At 34.5% G+C, this 14,429-nt stretch overlaps 2 protein-coding genes across 3 annotated transcripts; both read right to left on the reverse strand.

Annotated features, from left to right (window-relative positions):
* Window positions 1–1,442: 1,442 nt before the first annotated feature.
* Window positions 1,443–3,586, reverse strand: LOC111805457 (cytochrome P450 78A5). The gene is made up of 2 exons (XM_023690564.1): window positions 2,580–3,586; window positions 1,443–2,462 (listed from the first exon to the last, which is right to left on the reverse strand). Exons 1-2 carry the CDS (start codon window positions 3,544–3,546, stop codon window positions 1,840–1,842), a joined length of 1,590 nt encoding a protein of 529 aa, XP_023546332.1. The 5' UTR covers window positions 3,547–3,586; the 3' UTR covers window positions 1,443–1,839.
* A 2,875-nt stretch (window positions 3,587–6,461) lies between these two features.
* Window positions 6,462–13,589, reverse strand: LOC111805456 (ubiquinone biosynthesis protein COQ4 homolog, mitochondrial-like). Of its 2 annotated transcripts, XR_002816674.1 has the most exons (5): window positions 13,420–13,589; window positions 11,818–12,018; window positions 10,366–10,886; window positions 9,977–10,070; window positions 6,462–6,806 (listed from the first exon to the last, which is right to left on the reverse strand). XR_002816674.1 is itself a non-coding variant. In XM_023690563.1 (4 exons), exons 2-3 carry the CDS (start codon window positions 11,998–12,000, stop codon window positions 10,392–10,394), a joined length of 678 nt encoding a protein of 225 aa, XP_023546331.1. In that variant the 5' UTR covers window positions 12,001–12,018; window positions 13,420–13,589; the 3' UTR covers window positions 9,780–10,070; window positions 10,366–10,391. The 2 variants fall into 2 exon arrangements, 1 of the variants encoding a protein (XP_023546331.1); XM_023690563.1 differs by lacking the exon at window positions 6,462–6,806 and having other exon boundaries at window positions 9,780–10,070.
* Window positions 13,590–14,429: the final 840 nt, after the last annotated feature.

Genomic DNA, 14,429 nt, shown 5'->3' on the forward strand with positions numbered 1-14,429 from the left:
AGCTCATCATCAATGCAACATATTTCATTCCTTCCCATCCATATTTATTTATTTATTTATTTATTAGCTCGTAAAAAATAATATTTTATTACGAATCAAAGATAATTAATTAAGATATTGATAACGGAGTAAAAATTTTAAATCTCGACTTCAAAATGTGTAATATTATACTATAAAAAAAATTAACTTTCACGGATAAGTATATTGATAATTTGAATAATTAAACGTGAAATACCGTACTTACGAATGATTAGAGTAAACCCTCGTAAAATTATAACCGTACGACTTGTCGTGACAAAGAGGAAAGTTTGGAGCAACTAAAGAATGAAAGACGATGACTTAATGAAAACACGTAAAATTATAATCCTACAACTTGTTGGGCCAAATAGGAAAGTTTCAAGTAACTAAAGATGGAAAGGCGATGACTTGAGTAAGCCCTCGTAAAATTATAACTATACGACTTGTCGGGTCAAAAAGGAAGCCCTCGTAAAACTATAACCTTACGACATGTTGGGTAAAAAAGAAAGCTCTCGTAAAATTATAACCCTACGACATGTCGGGTCGAAAGGAAGCCCTCGTAAAATTATAACCCTACAACTTGTCGGGTGAAAAAGGAAGCCCTCGTAAAATTATAACCCTACAACATGTCGGGTCAAAAAGGAAGCCCTCGTAAAATTATAACCCTACGACTTGTCGGATAAAAAAGAAAGCCCTCGTAAAATTATAACCCTACAACATGTCGGGTCAAAAAGAAAGCCCTCGTAAAATTACAACCCTACGACATGTTGGGTCAAAAAGGAAGCTCTCGTAAAAGTATAACCCTACGACATGTCGGATCAAAAAGGAAGCCCTCGTAAAATTATAACCCTACAACATTTCAAGCCAAAAAGGAAACCTTTGTAAAATTATAACCCTACAATTTGTCAGGTCAAAAAGAAAGCTCTCGTAAAATTATAACCCTACGACATGTTGGGTCGAAAAGGAAGCCCTCGTAAAATTATAACCCTACGACATTTTGGGTAATAAAGAAAGCTCTCGTAAAATTATAACCCTACAACTTGTCGAGCCAAAAAGGAAACTCCCGTAAAATTATAACCCTACGACATGTCGGGTCAAAAAGGAAGCCCTCGTAAAATTATAACCCTACAATTTATCGGGTCAAAATGGAAGTCCTCGTAAAATTATAACCCTTGTCGAGCCAAAAAGAAAGCCCTCGTAAAATTATAACCCTATGACAAGTCGAGCCAAAAAGGAAACCCTCGTAAAATTATAACCCTACAATTTATCAGGTCAGAAAGGAAGCCCTCGTAAAATTATAACCCTACGATTTGTCGGATCAAAGAAGAAAGCTTCAAGTAGCTAAAGATCGAAAACCCGAAAATATTTTCTATTTCTTTGTCAACACAAGAAACATGCATAAAAAAAAAAAAAAAAAAACCCTAAAATTTGAATCCATTTCTAAGAGTCTCATATCATATAATGCTTAAGAATCTCCATTTTTAAGACACACTTATCAGACAGAGACACAGAATAATAACTAAAGGGTTCCTTTCTTTATACAAAAGCATAAGATTCCATTACGCATATCACCAACCACGTGCCCTTCCAAACTGACCCTAAAGACAAAACCCTAACCACTAACAACAAAACCAAACACAAAAGAAACTTCTATGCTTCCCCAAACCCCCAAAAAAAAGACCAAAAAAAAACCCTTTTTGTGAGCTCCCCACCGCCGCCGAACTGGTTGTCTCCGCCGGGGACAGCTCCAAAAGAGCAAAAAAAAAAAACAACCCTTTTAACAACATCTGCCACTTGCCGCCGCCGCCGTGTTCCTCTTCTTCATTCCTCTGCCAAACCCACCCTCCTCCCAATGGCTCTACAAACCAGAGGAGCTTCCATTTCCAGAGAGAGTTTAAGGCACTCTGACAAATCGATGCCGCCATTAATGGCGGCTTCTTCAGAACACGCCACCCATTTGTAAGCTCGAAGCAGCTGAGCTAACCAGAGCTGCACGGTGGCTAAACCCATAGCCTTTCCCGGACAAACCCTTCGCCCTGCCCCAAATGGAGCCAACCTCAAATCACTCCCCATTACACTAATTTCCTCTTCCATGAACCGATTTGGCTCGAATTTCTCTGGCTCTAACCAAACCCTCTCGTTGTGGGTTATTGCCCACATGTTCACCATCGCCGTCGTCCCCGCCGGAATCACACGGCCGCCGACGTGAACGTCGGCGGTCGCTAGTCGAGCCCATGACAGAAGTGGCCCTGGTGGATGCATTCTAAGACATTCTTTAACAATAGCTTGAAGATATGGAAGGTTTTGGATGTCGGAATCTGTAATGGGTCGAGAGCTTTTGCCTATTAATGAATCGATTTCGTTTTGGGCTTTCATTTGGATTTCTGGGTGTTTTACCATTCGAGCTAAAATCCACTCCAGAAGTATAGCCACTGTGTCGGTCCCTCTNAAAAAAAAAAAAAAAAAAAAAACAGAGTAAGCTGCTCTGTTCTGTTCTGTTCTTGACAAAATCACCATTTGAGTGATTAAAGACAGTGATTATGAACATAACGAGTAAGAACAAGAAAAGGGACATACCCAAAGAACAGCAATCATGTCGGAATCTGATAGCTTGTCATCATTCTCCAAATCAAGCAGAACATCGACAAAATCTCTGTTTTGTTCTTGTTCTTTCCTCTTTGTTCTATGTTCTTCAATGATTTTTCCGACAAATATATTGACCTTAGAAGCCAAAACTCTACACCTTTTCCTCACACCTTGTAAATCCAAGAACCCCAAGAAGGGAAAATGGTCACTCCAATTGAAAATCCCAAGAAGATCATACCCTTCCCTTACTAATTCCTCAAGCTCTGCCCCATTTCCTTCACCATTAAACTCATAACACTTACCAAAAACAGTCATCATTACATTATTCAAAGACCCAAAATGAAGAATCTCTTTAACTCTCACTTCCCCTTTTAAAGCCATGGATTTCTCAATTTCCCTCATCATTTTAGCTCCAATTTCCCTCCTAAACCCTTCAAAACCAGCAATTCTCTTTGGATTAAACATGTAAGTAGCTGAAATTCTCCTCAAATTCCTCCAATACTCACCATAAGGAGCAAAACCCATTGCTCTGTGAAAGAGCAGCTCATAAGCGGACTCCTTTACAGGTCTATCAGCAAAGGAAGGGCTGTTTAGAATCTCTTTGGCAATATCAGGATTGCTTGAAATGACGAATCTTGTAAGGCCAACGGAGAAGGCCATTAAAGGGTATGCTTTGAATCGATTGGCAAGGGCGGAGAGAGCTCTGTGAGGGGTTGAATTAGTGAAGACATGGAGTAATCCGATGAATGGGAGGCCGGAAGGGCCAGGAATGGCGGCGGAGGCGGTGGTTTTGGACTTGGAAATGGCCCAGGCGAGGCCGCCAGGGTGGAGGAGGAAGGCGAAAATGGAGACAAGAAGAAGGCTGAGAAGAAGAGCTTCGAAGCTTTGGGTAATGGAAATTGGGAAGTGGAGAAGAAGGGCGTTGAGAGCTTGTGATGACATCGTGGTTTGGCGCCAAAACAGGGGACGGTGTGAAAGGGGAAGAGACGGGAGGGAAAGTGTATGGGAGACAGATTAAATAGGAAGCGGGAGTGTTTTTTTTAACCATGGTTACAAAAATAATTAACCGTGGTTAAAACTATTGGGTGTTTTAGGGTTTAGGGTTTTTTTTTTTTTTTTTTGTTTTTATCGGGACTATTCTCATTCCATTTATATCTAATAAGTTCTTAAACTTGTATATATTATATCGGGTTTAATAAATTTTTAATTTTTAATAATTTATTTTAGAATTAAATTGTTAAGATCAGTCGTTCGTGATCCAGATACAAAAACATAGTCAAAACAAGACATACTTAAATTTTAATAATTTATTCTATAAAGATTAGTAGCTCGAGACCAAGACACAAAAACATAGTCAAAACAAGACAAGAGACAAGTAACACGCCCACACGACCACAAAACAAAGAAAAAAAACACAAAAATAAAAAAAATGAATAAATTCCAAGATAAAGAAAGATCGAGAGTCGACATCCACAAATAAATTTTACATCACACATACGAATATATTTAACATTTAAAAATAATTTTTAGGTCAATAATATACTAGAAACAAATTCAAAAGTTTATGTACCTATGAATCAAAGTTTTCCGGGAGTTTTAAAATTAAGGCTGCGAACAGTGAATTTGAATGAGAAAAATTAATACTTTGAGTGTTCGGGTTCAAAATTATTTTATTTTATTTTATTTCTCTCTTATATTCAACGATACATAATAATGACCACAACCACAATAGTACAACCTCCTCGAATAATTTATCGGGGCACATCACGACGGGAATCATAGATGAGGTGGAATGGTTCGGGTTAAAATCGAATTCGGATTCGGATTCGGATTCGGGGTGGCCCACCCACTAGTCATGTCCACCTTGATTTTTAAAAAGTGTTTTCTGGTTGTGGGTCAGAGGGCAATTCCGGGAATACAACTATCTCCATCTGCACACGTCAGCAAATTCAGGTGTTTTTTTTTTTAAAGTTATTCAAATTTTCTCTTTAATATATAAAATTAAAAATTATATAATGAAAATTTGAGTTTGTATAATAAATTTATATTCTATTATTTACTAATAAATATATATTTTTAGTTTAAATAATGAAATTAAGGTTAGTTTAATTAATTTTAAAAAATGGGCTTTTCTATTATTGTTAATGTAAATTTTATATATTATAATAAAAAAATGAGATAAAAACAAGAATAAAAGGACTAGGCACTTTTTAATTGCACCATGACTAAAATTAATAAAAGATGAAAATTTACCGACAATAAATAAACGCTTTGAAGGTACGAGAATCAAAACGAACCAAATTCAAAAGTATAAAAACAAAAATAGTATCAAAATCTTGTATTTTTGTCCTCGAAAGATTATAACTTAGCGTACTTTTGACCTCTCGACGAGAGAGATAACAATTATTTAGAGATGTCGAAGGTCATGTCTTGAGTTATCACAAAACTCGAAAAGTTTGAAGTTATTAGGTTCTTATATATTTAACTAAGATTTTTCAACACGAAACCCGTTTCTCTCTTTCCGTTTTCAACTACAAGTAGACCCAAAAACGCTAAGTGATCTTAACGAATACTTAATATCTCAAACAGTTAGCTCCTAGATATTTAATATCTAGACAAACACACCAAATGAAGATATTTATTATTACTCAAATTTCATATATTTAGATCTCAAAACTAAACATTTAAAATCATATAAACATGTCGAGTACTGAATTAGACATAAAATTAAAAGTTTAATAATTAATTAAATATTTAAAAAAAAAAAGAAAAAAAGGAAATTGAGTTATATATATATTATAAATTATTGGGAGAAGGGTTTGAGTGTTGGTGGTTCCAAACAGTGTGGGGGAAAAAGATGGCAGCGGTCACGAGTGTACTAATTTTAATCAGAGATTGATTCACCAGATCTTTATTTCCTTTTTTTTTCTTTTTGAACGACAAGATAATATTTATATTATATTATATATATATTTTCTTGTTTTTTTTCTTTTTTTCAGAATATAATATAATGTGGGTTTTATGCTTACATTTTTTGGATTTAATGGAATCTCATTTTATACCCTACAGATATTGAATGAATAGTTTGTCTCTTTATATCTTTTTTTTTTTTTTTTTGCATTTCAGTCCCTGATTGTAATTTTTCTTTCTTTTTTGGCGAACTAAAATTTGCTTAAAACCCCCCATAGTTTGGGTATTTTTTATTTCAGCTTCTCTTTTCCTAATGGGAAATCTTGGCTACATGGTATAGAGAATAAAAGATTGCAAACATACCCTTGCTATTAATCTTCTATTAAAGGGATAAAATTGTAAATTCGGAGGGAGTNTTTTTTTTTTTTTTTTTTTTTTTTTTTTTTTTTGTAAGAAAATTCTTTAAATTTTATAGCGTAAGTATTCATAAAGTGTGTCTCGATTCTAGAATATTTATTTCGTCAATAAAAATAAATATATTTTTCTCCATAAAATGCACCTTATTCTAGTTTTCTTTACTATTTTTAGATATGTTTCTAAGATTTAAATCAAATTTTAAAATAACAAAAAAAAAAGTATTTAAAACATTAAATTCTAATTAAAAAATATATAACATATTTAAAAAAAAAATCTCCCTCCTCCGTCGGTCGATGAATATCTAAAAATAAATATAATATAAATTTTAAAGATGTTAAATTGAAAATTATAGTAAAGATTTGACACTTATTTTAAAATTTCATATAACAAGAAATAAAAACCGTTATCAAACCAAACAAAAGAACAAGAACAAGAAATAAAAATCAATTAACAAACACAATTCCATTTTTCTTTTTAAAAATAAAAAAAATAAAAAAAATAAAAAAACCAAAAATAAAATAGTCATCTAGTGAGCTTAACAGTGCAAGTGTTGCTCTGTTCTTTTTACCATCTTACAGATTTGTACTAAACAGCCCTAAAGGTCATTTCACAAATTTGTCAGTTATTTATCATTCATTGAAACCTACATGCATTATTTTGCTATGAAATGAAAAAATGTACCCTACAAAAAACAATACAAATGAACACACAAAGACTTCAAAACAGTGGAGCTTTTCCAACATCTTTCAAAATTTTTTGTCTTTCGCTCAAGATTTTAAAACATGTCGGGAGAGTTTTCACCCCCTTTGCAAGAAATATCTCGTCACCCCTTCAACTAATGTGAGATCTCAGAGTTCACCCTTGAAAAGTTTGGACTGTTACAAATTGAGACATTGCGTATGACTGTTACAAATAATCACATCATTCTAAATCACTATTACGAGCCTAAATACAGCGTTAAAAGTGTTTCATAAAATGGACGAAAACAGCTCAAAAGACCAAAATTTAAAGAGAGAAGGAAAAGAGGTAAGAAACATTTAGGGGAAAGGAAAAATATATATAAATTTACCCAAAACCTGGTCAAGTATACCAATTTCCTATCTTTGAAGCTTAATTTCAACATCAAACTAAACTAAACACAAAGCTTCGCCAAAATTGAATTTTGGCTCAATTTACTCACCTATTTCAACAAAATAACACATGGAAGAAAGGGTAAAATCTTCCTAAACTTGTATAAAATTTATCGAAATTAATGCACAAAACCAAAACATTAAATAACTCCAACAACTCATGAACAATCAGTTTCAATGATGAAATATATGGTAAAAAGCTAGAACGAAACGAATCGAAACCCTAAATTTTGCAATTTAACTATTCTCACAAGAACAATAGTATATATCTATTATGTAGAATATTAAACTACCAACAAATTCCGCTAACAGTTAACAAGATCAATAAACTACCAACAAGGTCAGCTAACACTTAACGAAATCAAAGATCAATCAATGTTCATAAAAAAAGAAAAATATGCTGAAACATTCATAAAAAAAAGAAACCCACTGTTTGTTTAAGGTAATAAACTACCAACAAATCTCAAACTGAAGAACTTGTGGATATAACCCTAACAATATAGTAGAAGAATAAGATTTATGAAAATAAAACACAAAGGTGTGGGATGGTGGAGTGTGATAATGGTGAGGGCTGTGTTCCCACTTCCCATATCATTAGAGGCCAGACAGCTGAAACCCTAGAAGGAGAGGGGGGGAATTGGTATGGACAGGTCAGGTTCAGAATTCAGAGTGAAAAAGTAAATTTTTTCTGTGGATTTTGTACGGTACAGTGAAAAATAAATACAGTGGGCAGTGTGGCAACATTTACATTACTGGCACACACAATGCCCATAACGGCGCCGCCCCAACTTGCCTGTCTCACTCTCAGAATCCGAACACCTTCCCCTTTCTATTCAGTCTTCCCCACCGCTCACTTTATTCAATTTTTACCCAGCTTTTTTACTCCCATAATCTACCTTTTTCTCTCTTCCCATACTGTATCATCCCATTTAGACATGGATCTCAGAGATCCATCCTATATTGTAGGTGTCAATTTAATCAAATAAATGCCTTATCATCAAACACTGCCACTAAANCACCGCACAAAAAGCCATCAAACCAAAACACACACGACTTGAAAACAATAAAATATAACAGAGAACAGAGTTTAAAATCCTTCCCTCTAAAAAAATAAAAAGAAAGGACCTATGCACGGACCAAAACAAACATTTAGAAAATATGTAACGGTTCAGATCTATCGTTTGCAGATATTGTCCTCTTTGAATTTTCTCGTTGGCTTCCCCTCAAGGCTTTAAAACGCGTCTGTTAGGGGAAGGTATCCACACCCTTATAAACGGTGGTTTGTTCACCTCCCCAACCAATGTGGGACATCACAATCCACCCCTTTGGGGCCAGCGTCCTCGCTGGCACTATTTCCTTCCTCCAATCGATGTGGGACCGCCCCCAAATCCACCCCTCTTTGGGGCCCAGCATCCTTACTGGCACACCGCCTCGCGTCTATCCCTTTTGGGAAATAGCGAGAAGGCTAGCACATCATCCGATGTCTGGCTTTGATACCATTTATAACGGCCAGATCCACCGCTTGCAGATATTGTCCTCTTTAGACTTTTCCGTGGGCTTTCCCTTTCGAGCTTCCCCTCAAGACTTTAATACGCGTTGGATAGGGGAAGGTTTCTACACCATGGTAGTTTGTTCTCCTCTTGGACATCACAAAATACGTTGAAAAGTAGCTTATAGAAGGGGATGTATTTCAGGGAGGTGGGCAATTTTTTTAGGAAAGGTTGTTCAAAGCGGGAGGGAGAGAGAGAAGAAACCTTGCCGTTAAGGAAGGTTGTTAAGGAGACAGAGATAAAGAAACCTTTCTAAAATATCTACTCCCTCCGTTAATATTTCTACATTTTATTGTAATCGTGAAAATCTCCTAAGAAAGATATACTAAGCTTGCTTGGAGACAAAGGTATACTTGAAAGAGAGAGAAGACCTTTTTCCCAACTGACATCCTACCTTTGTAGGATTAGAATCAAGATCAAAATATTAAATTTCAATAACATATCCATATTTCTACGTGTTCATAGGTTAGACTTCAATATATGAAGTAAATCAAATCTTCATTCATTCGTTAGAAAATAAACAAAAAAAGAAAAAGAAAAAAAAAAGTCACTAATGTATAATAATATAAATAATAAATATTTTAACTCGTTTTTAAATTTTAAAATGTTTATTTATTAAATTAAATGTTTTCTTCAATTTTTTATTTTTATCAACATCTTAAACCTTGGGTAGGATTTTGGCTAAGCACCTATTTGTTAGGGGATGAGTATTCCAATTTGGATATTTTAATTAAATCTGTTGAGAGACTTTTATTTTATTTTATTTCATTAAAAATAGCCACTAAAATAAACTTTAAAATTAAAATTTTTAAAGAATACAGCTTCAAATTTTAAAAGTTAATGAAATAGAACAGAGTCTAAAATGAGATTCAACCTTAAAAAAGGAAAGAGAGATTCTATTATATGAAATTTTTAATTACATAGGGTAGAAGAACACAAACTTCTACTCATGCGAGCTTGAAGTTCAATTTTTAAATTTAAACTTTGTGGGTGCGATAATAACGGTCACTATAGTTCATTAATGAATTACCATTTTATCTTTTCTTCTTCCTATAGTCCAATAGAATGTTTATCAAATTATAACTAATGAAATCATAGGTTGTGCCATACTTTTCAATCTCAACTTTTTCAACCAGATATTTTTAAGAAATAACAAAATTAGTTTACGTTGAAAGAAACCAATTTGGGTTGTAATATAGAGTAAATACTCATTACTACAAATATTCTCTACATTTTGCACTAACAATCAAGATACAGAACTCGATCCTATGGTCAATAATGCACAAGCCTACCAAATAAAATTGCTCAATGAAATATGTATGACAGCAGATTGTCTAAAATTAATAATGGCTGTTGGTTACATACCTTATCAGGAGATTATTCTGATGACAACCATGAACGAAGCCAGCATCAAGATGGATAGAGATGAGCCTGGTTAGGCTCCTATGACCATAATTTCCTAGGGATTATCAATCAGACCAATTGTTAGTCAAGATTTAAGACCTAAGACAGTTCAGTCACGCACATAATTGAATTCCAAATGCCTAGTAGAAGAAAGGTAATTGAATTACAAATGCCTAGTAGAAGAAAGGTAATTATGCAAAGGTCGATTTAAAATATCTTTCTAAGTGCTTTAAAAACTGTTTTTAAGTGTACAAGAAAACAGTTGTTAAACACTTTTAAAGTCATTCCAAACCGTCACACCGCCACTTGCAAGTAAGTAAATAAGAGGTGAGTTCTGGTTGATTTTACACCTTCATCGTACTTGTCAAGCAAAACGTTAACTTTGGGGAGGAGGTAAAGGAATTATTCCCCATTTCGCCCGCATTTCGTCCAAATCCTCGTGGAAGTGCCGCTCATAATATATGCACATGAGATCTGTGCACTGCATGCCAGCACGGATAGCCCAAGGGAAGTAGTGCTGGAAGAATAATTTTCTCTGTCTGTCATTGAATCTAGCTGTGCCTCCCAAAACAGACAGCATGCACATTGGAAGGTGCATTTGCTCAAATTCAATAACCTTCAATGCTGACTCGCCAATCAAGTTTGTGGGAAGACCAAACAAGGTGTGCCAGAAGTCATGAACCTCACGAGCTCGCATGGCAACATACTTGAGTTCATCAGTATCCATGAATCGAACAGGAGGTCGGTCATCTGGAGAAAAGTTCCTGGAACCCATAAAATTAGCATATGCAGCTCCAAATGTGTTGGATGGAAGGTCCCATGCATGACCAACTTCTGATGATAATACACGAGGTCGCTCCAACAACACTGCCTGAACAAGAAATTTCTGTCATTTCATATTTTGAGTTCAACAATATAGGGTGAAGGAATCAGGTCGATGATATATGCCTTAACTAATTAAACTATTCTTAAGTTTTATATTCAAATGAACGATCTAAAAATGAATTTTACGAGAGTCAAGTGAGAAATATATTTAGCAAGCAGAAACTGGGAACATCTTGAAGTTTATTTGGGACAAATGACATTAACAGAAAGAAAAGAACCGAGTTAAAATGACAAAGACACCTCAAAGTAAATTTAAAATTTATGATGGCTTCCATGATAGCCAACTGGAAAAAAATGAAATGGTTAAACTGGGGCAGATCAGGGAATAAACGAAACTAAAACATTCATTTCAAAGGTTAAATCGAGGGGTTCCAACTTAGTTGCATTGCCCAATTGTGACCAAAATTTAAAAAGTAAATACACTTTGATTTTGTTTTTGTCGTAGTATATTTTAAAAGTTCAAATGCTCCAAATCCTATGTTCTAGCGCATTTCCGACACTAGCACTTTGGTTCCGCTAGTGTTTCATGTTTGTATTTCCAAGGGAGGAAAGGACGCCCTGATGGGGAGGGGGAGGATGGAATACATGAACACAACTCAGCCAATCACAAGACCACATAGGAATACACAAGCAAATCAACCCAATACATCATAAGTCCCAATTCGTTCTCAAATATGAATTTGATCAAGCAAATAACCTATGTTGTTTCTGGAGCACTCAAATAAAAGTAGTTCCAAAATTTATACACGATAACCATTCTATTCCAAGATAAAGAGGTAGCTTTTTTTTATTTGGTATTCTTCATCATCATTAAGTTCATCATTCAATCCTTGTGAATACCCTTGCAAATGATGAAAAAATGTGAAACATGGAAACATGGAAACATGAAACATAAGATTACTTGATTAAAAACTTACTCTGCCTTCAGCACTTTTTTTCATCCTTTCAAGGACCCTTTCAAAAGCAGGCTTTCCAGTTGTTTCCCCAAGAGCTGCTATTAGATCTGCTCGTCGTGGATCTAACAAGGCACCTACTGCTGAACCAAGTGCAACTGCTGCTTGCTGCCATCTTTTGAGCTGGATATGTGCACCACCTACCATATCCGACAGTACTTTCTTCTGTTGGGTGGTGCATATGTGCGGGGGGAGGTGCACAATTCAATTCAATCAAATGTAGAATACCGACTTTAAGAAACTAAGCAATTTGCAATGATAAAGACAGAAAAAATTTCCCTATCATTAAAGACCATAAAATGTAATTTACTCGGATAAATCCAACTCACAAACAATGCCTTCAAAAATTGGCTAATTTCCTCCTTCCAAAGTTCTAAACAAATTCTTTAACAATGAAAATACAACACCCAGTACCAAATATTAGGTAATAGAGGCTAGCGAGATAGAAGAGACCACATCTTTAGTCGAGAAAGAATGAATAAATGATGAAAAGAGAAGCAATAGCCTTTAAAATAATTTGGCTAGAGAGCATTTCTCTTGATACTTCTTATTCAAAAATCTCAAAACTACATGACATGTAAAAGAAATTTATCGCAGAAGTGGCAGAAAAAAGTGTGTAATATGTAGAGAGGAGTGGGATCTTAGAGAGAACTAGGGAATGTTGCCATCAATAAACTCGGACATTATATGCAAATGGTCATAGAACATAAGTATCCAGACGTATTCTGTAGGAAAGTTAACCAGATCACAACCTTGCTTCTCTACGTATAATGGAATACTCTCGGGAGAACACTAAAAGATAACTTAGACAAACTACAGGCTGTCTGATTTCAATAGACTCCATAACTAAGGGTAGACAAATACAATAAAACACCATCTTAAAACAGATGAAAGAAAATCATCTGCAGAAATACATTGCAACTACCTCATCAGCCACATCCTAGCATCTCGTAGTTTATCTTTGCAACAAAACAACAAACTAATAACATAAGTGTAAAACATTTTCCTATAGAGAGAACTCAACCATGTTCGCAATCGATCTGTTCTAGGTAAATTGTATAGGATTTCTCGGATAAGTAGTAAGAGTAAATTATTCATTATTAGGTACGCGAATACCAACTGCAGAAATACTTTGCTCCTACCTCAAAACACCAGATATTTCCCGCTAAATCAGAAAGGAAATCGAAGTTCAACTAAGAAAGCTAATGATATCAGAATCCGGCATAAATCCACCGCGGAGAATTGCCAAACAAAGGCCGCAAAACATTCAACCAAACCTAAATCAACTAGAAAAACCAAGTTAAATCGAAGGATAGGCCAAGTAATCAGGTGGTTAACTCGGTTGAGCACGCAACACCAAATCTTACTAACACGTTCAATTTTCATGCTATTGCAATCACATACGAGAAATTTCAGAACGAGACGCTAATTCAGCAGTAATAATTGAGAATACTATCAACCGATAAACCATCGTTATTGAGCTAAAACACTAGAAGATGGATTGCACTAAAATTTACATTTCACAATACGAAACGAATTGAACTGAAACAAAACGTGATTGATTACCTTTATTGAAAGCAATTCTTCAGATGAGATTCAATTAAAGCGCAAAGAAACGGAAAGCGGACGTTCCTGACCAAGATTGATAGCGTTAAAGAAGAAAGCAAAAATGATTCTACGAGAATCGGAGAGTGCGATTCCTAGAACGAACGAACGAACAAAAGCCAGCGACGAGGAAGCGGGAAGGAATTAATAGACCGTGCAAAGTACCATTTTCACTTAAATATATGGCTAAATTACCTTCGTGTCCCTGACGGGACGCGCGCAACATCAATATCGGGAATTGGCCCATGGGCTTTTAAGATGGGCCATAACTCAACTCATGGGCTTTTGATCCTATAACAAAAAAAATGGTAATTTTCTTATTAATTTTTTTAACGTATTCATTTCAAATACAAATTTAAAAAATAATTATATTTTAAATATTATTTTATAAGTAAAATAATAATATAATGTTTGAAAAATAAAAAATATAATAAATATTTGTCTAAAATAAAATATATATATATATAAACCATCCGGTGGTCAGGTTGGAATTTAAGTTAGAGGACAGAAAATATAGTTCTAGCCTCACCAAAAGACGAACAATAAACATAGTTTTGTTCAGTTCAACTAATTTCAGACAATATCGGTGTCTTATCTATTAAACCATACTTAAACTGACCAACTTAACCGTAGTTAAAGTAAGACATTTGAATCCCGAGCCCCACAATATAAAAAATTAAATTACCCAAAAGTAAAAACAATGAGTGGAGAAGACATGATCATTATTTACACATCTTTTAACCTCTTTATTTTCTTTGGAAATAAAAAATAAAAAAATAAAAATTACTAATAAATAAACTTTTTTTTAATAAAGGTTTAAATTAATTGGCCGCAAATCAAGGCCCAATAACACGTACAAAATTCCCCTTCTTTATTTCCGAGTCCGAATGGAAACAAAAAAAGAGAATGATTTTTCTTTTTAATTTAATTTAATATGTCGGCATATAAATTAATTAATTAATATTATTATT

This window comes from Cucurbita pepo, chromosome LG11 (assembly GCF_002806865.2).
Source record: "Cucurbita pepo subsp. pepo cultivar mu-cu-16 chromosome LG11, ASM280686v2, whole genome shotgun sequence".
NCBI classification, from domain to species: Eukaryota; Viridiplantae; Streptophyta; class Magnoliopsida; order Cucurbitales; family Cucurbitaceae; genus Cucurbita; species Cucurbita pepo.

Bases quoted from the DNA above. Each gene is read 5' to 3' on its own strand.
- LOC111805456 (XM_023690563.1), bottom strand. From the start codon at position 12,000: ATGGTAGGTGGTGCACATATCCAGCTCAAAAGATGGCAGCAAGCAGCA. The intron at 10,887-11,817 runs GTAAGTTTTTAA...TTTCTTGTTCAG, and splicing joins AAAAAAGTGCTGAAGGCAGA to GCAGTGTTGTTGGAGCGACC.
- LOC111805457 (XM_023690564.1), bottom strand. From the start codon at position 3,546: ATGTCATCACAAGCTCTCAACGCCCTTCTTCTCCACTTCCCAATTTCC.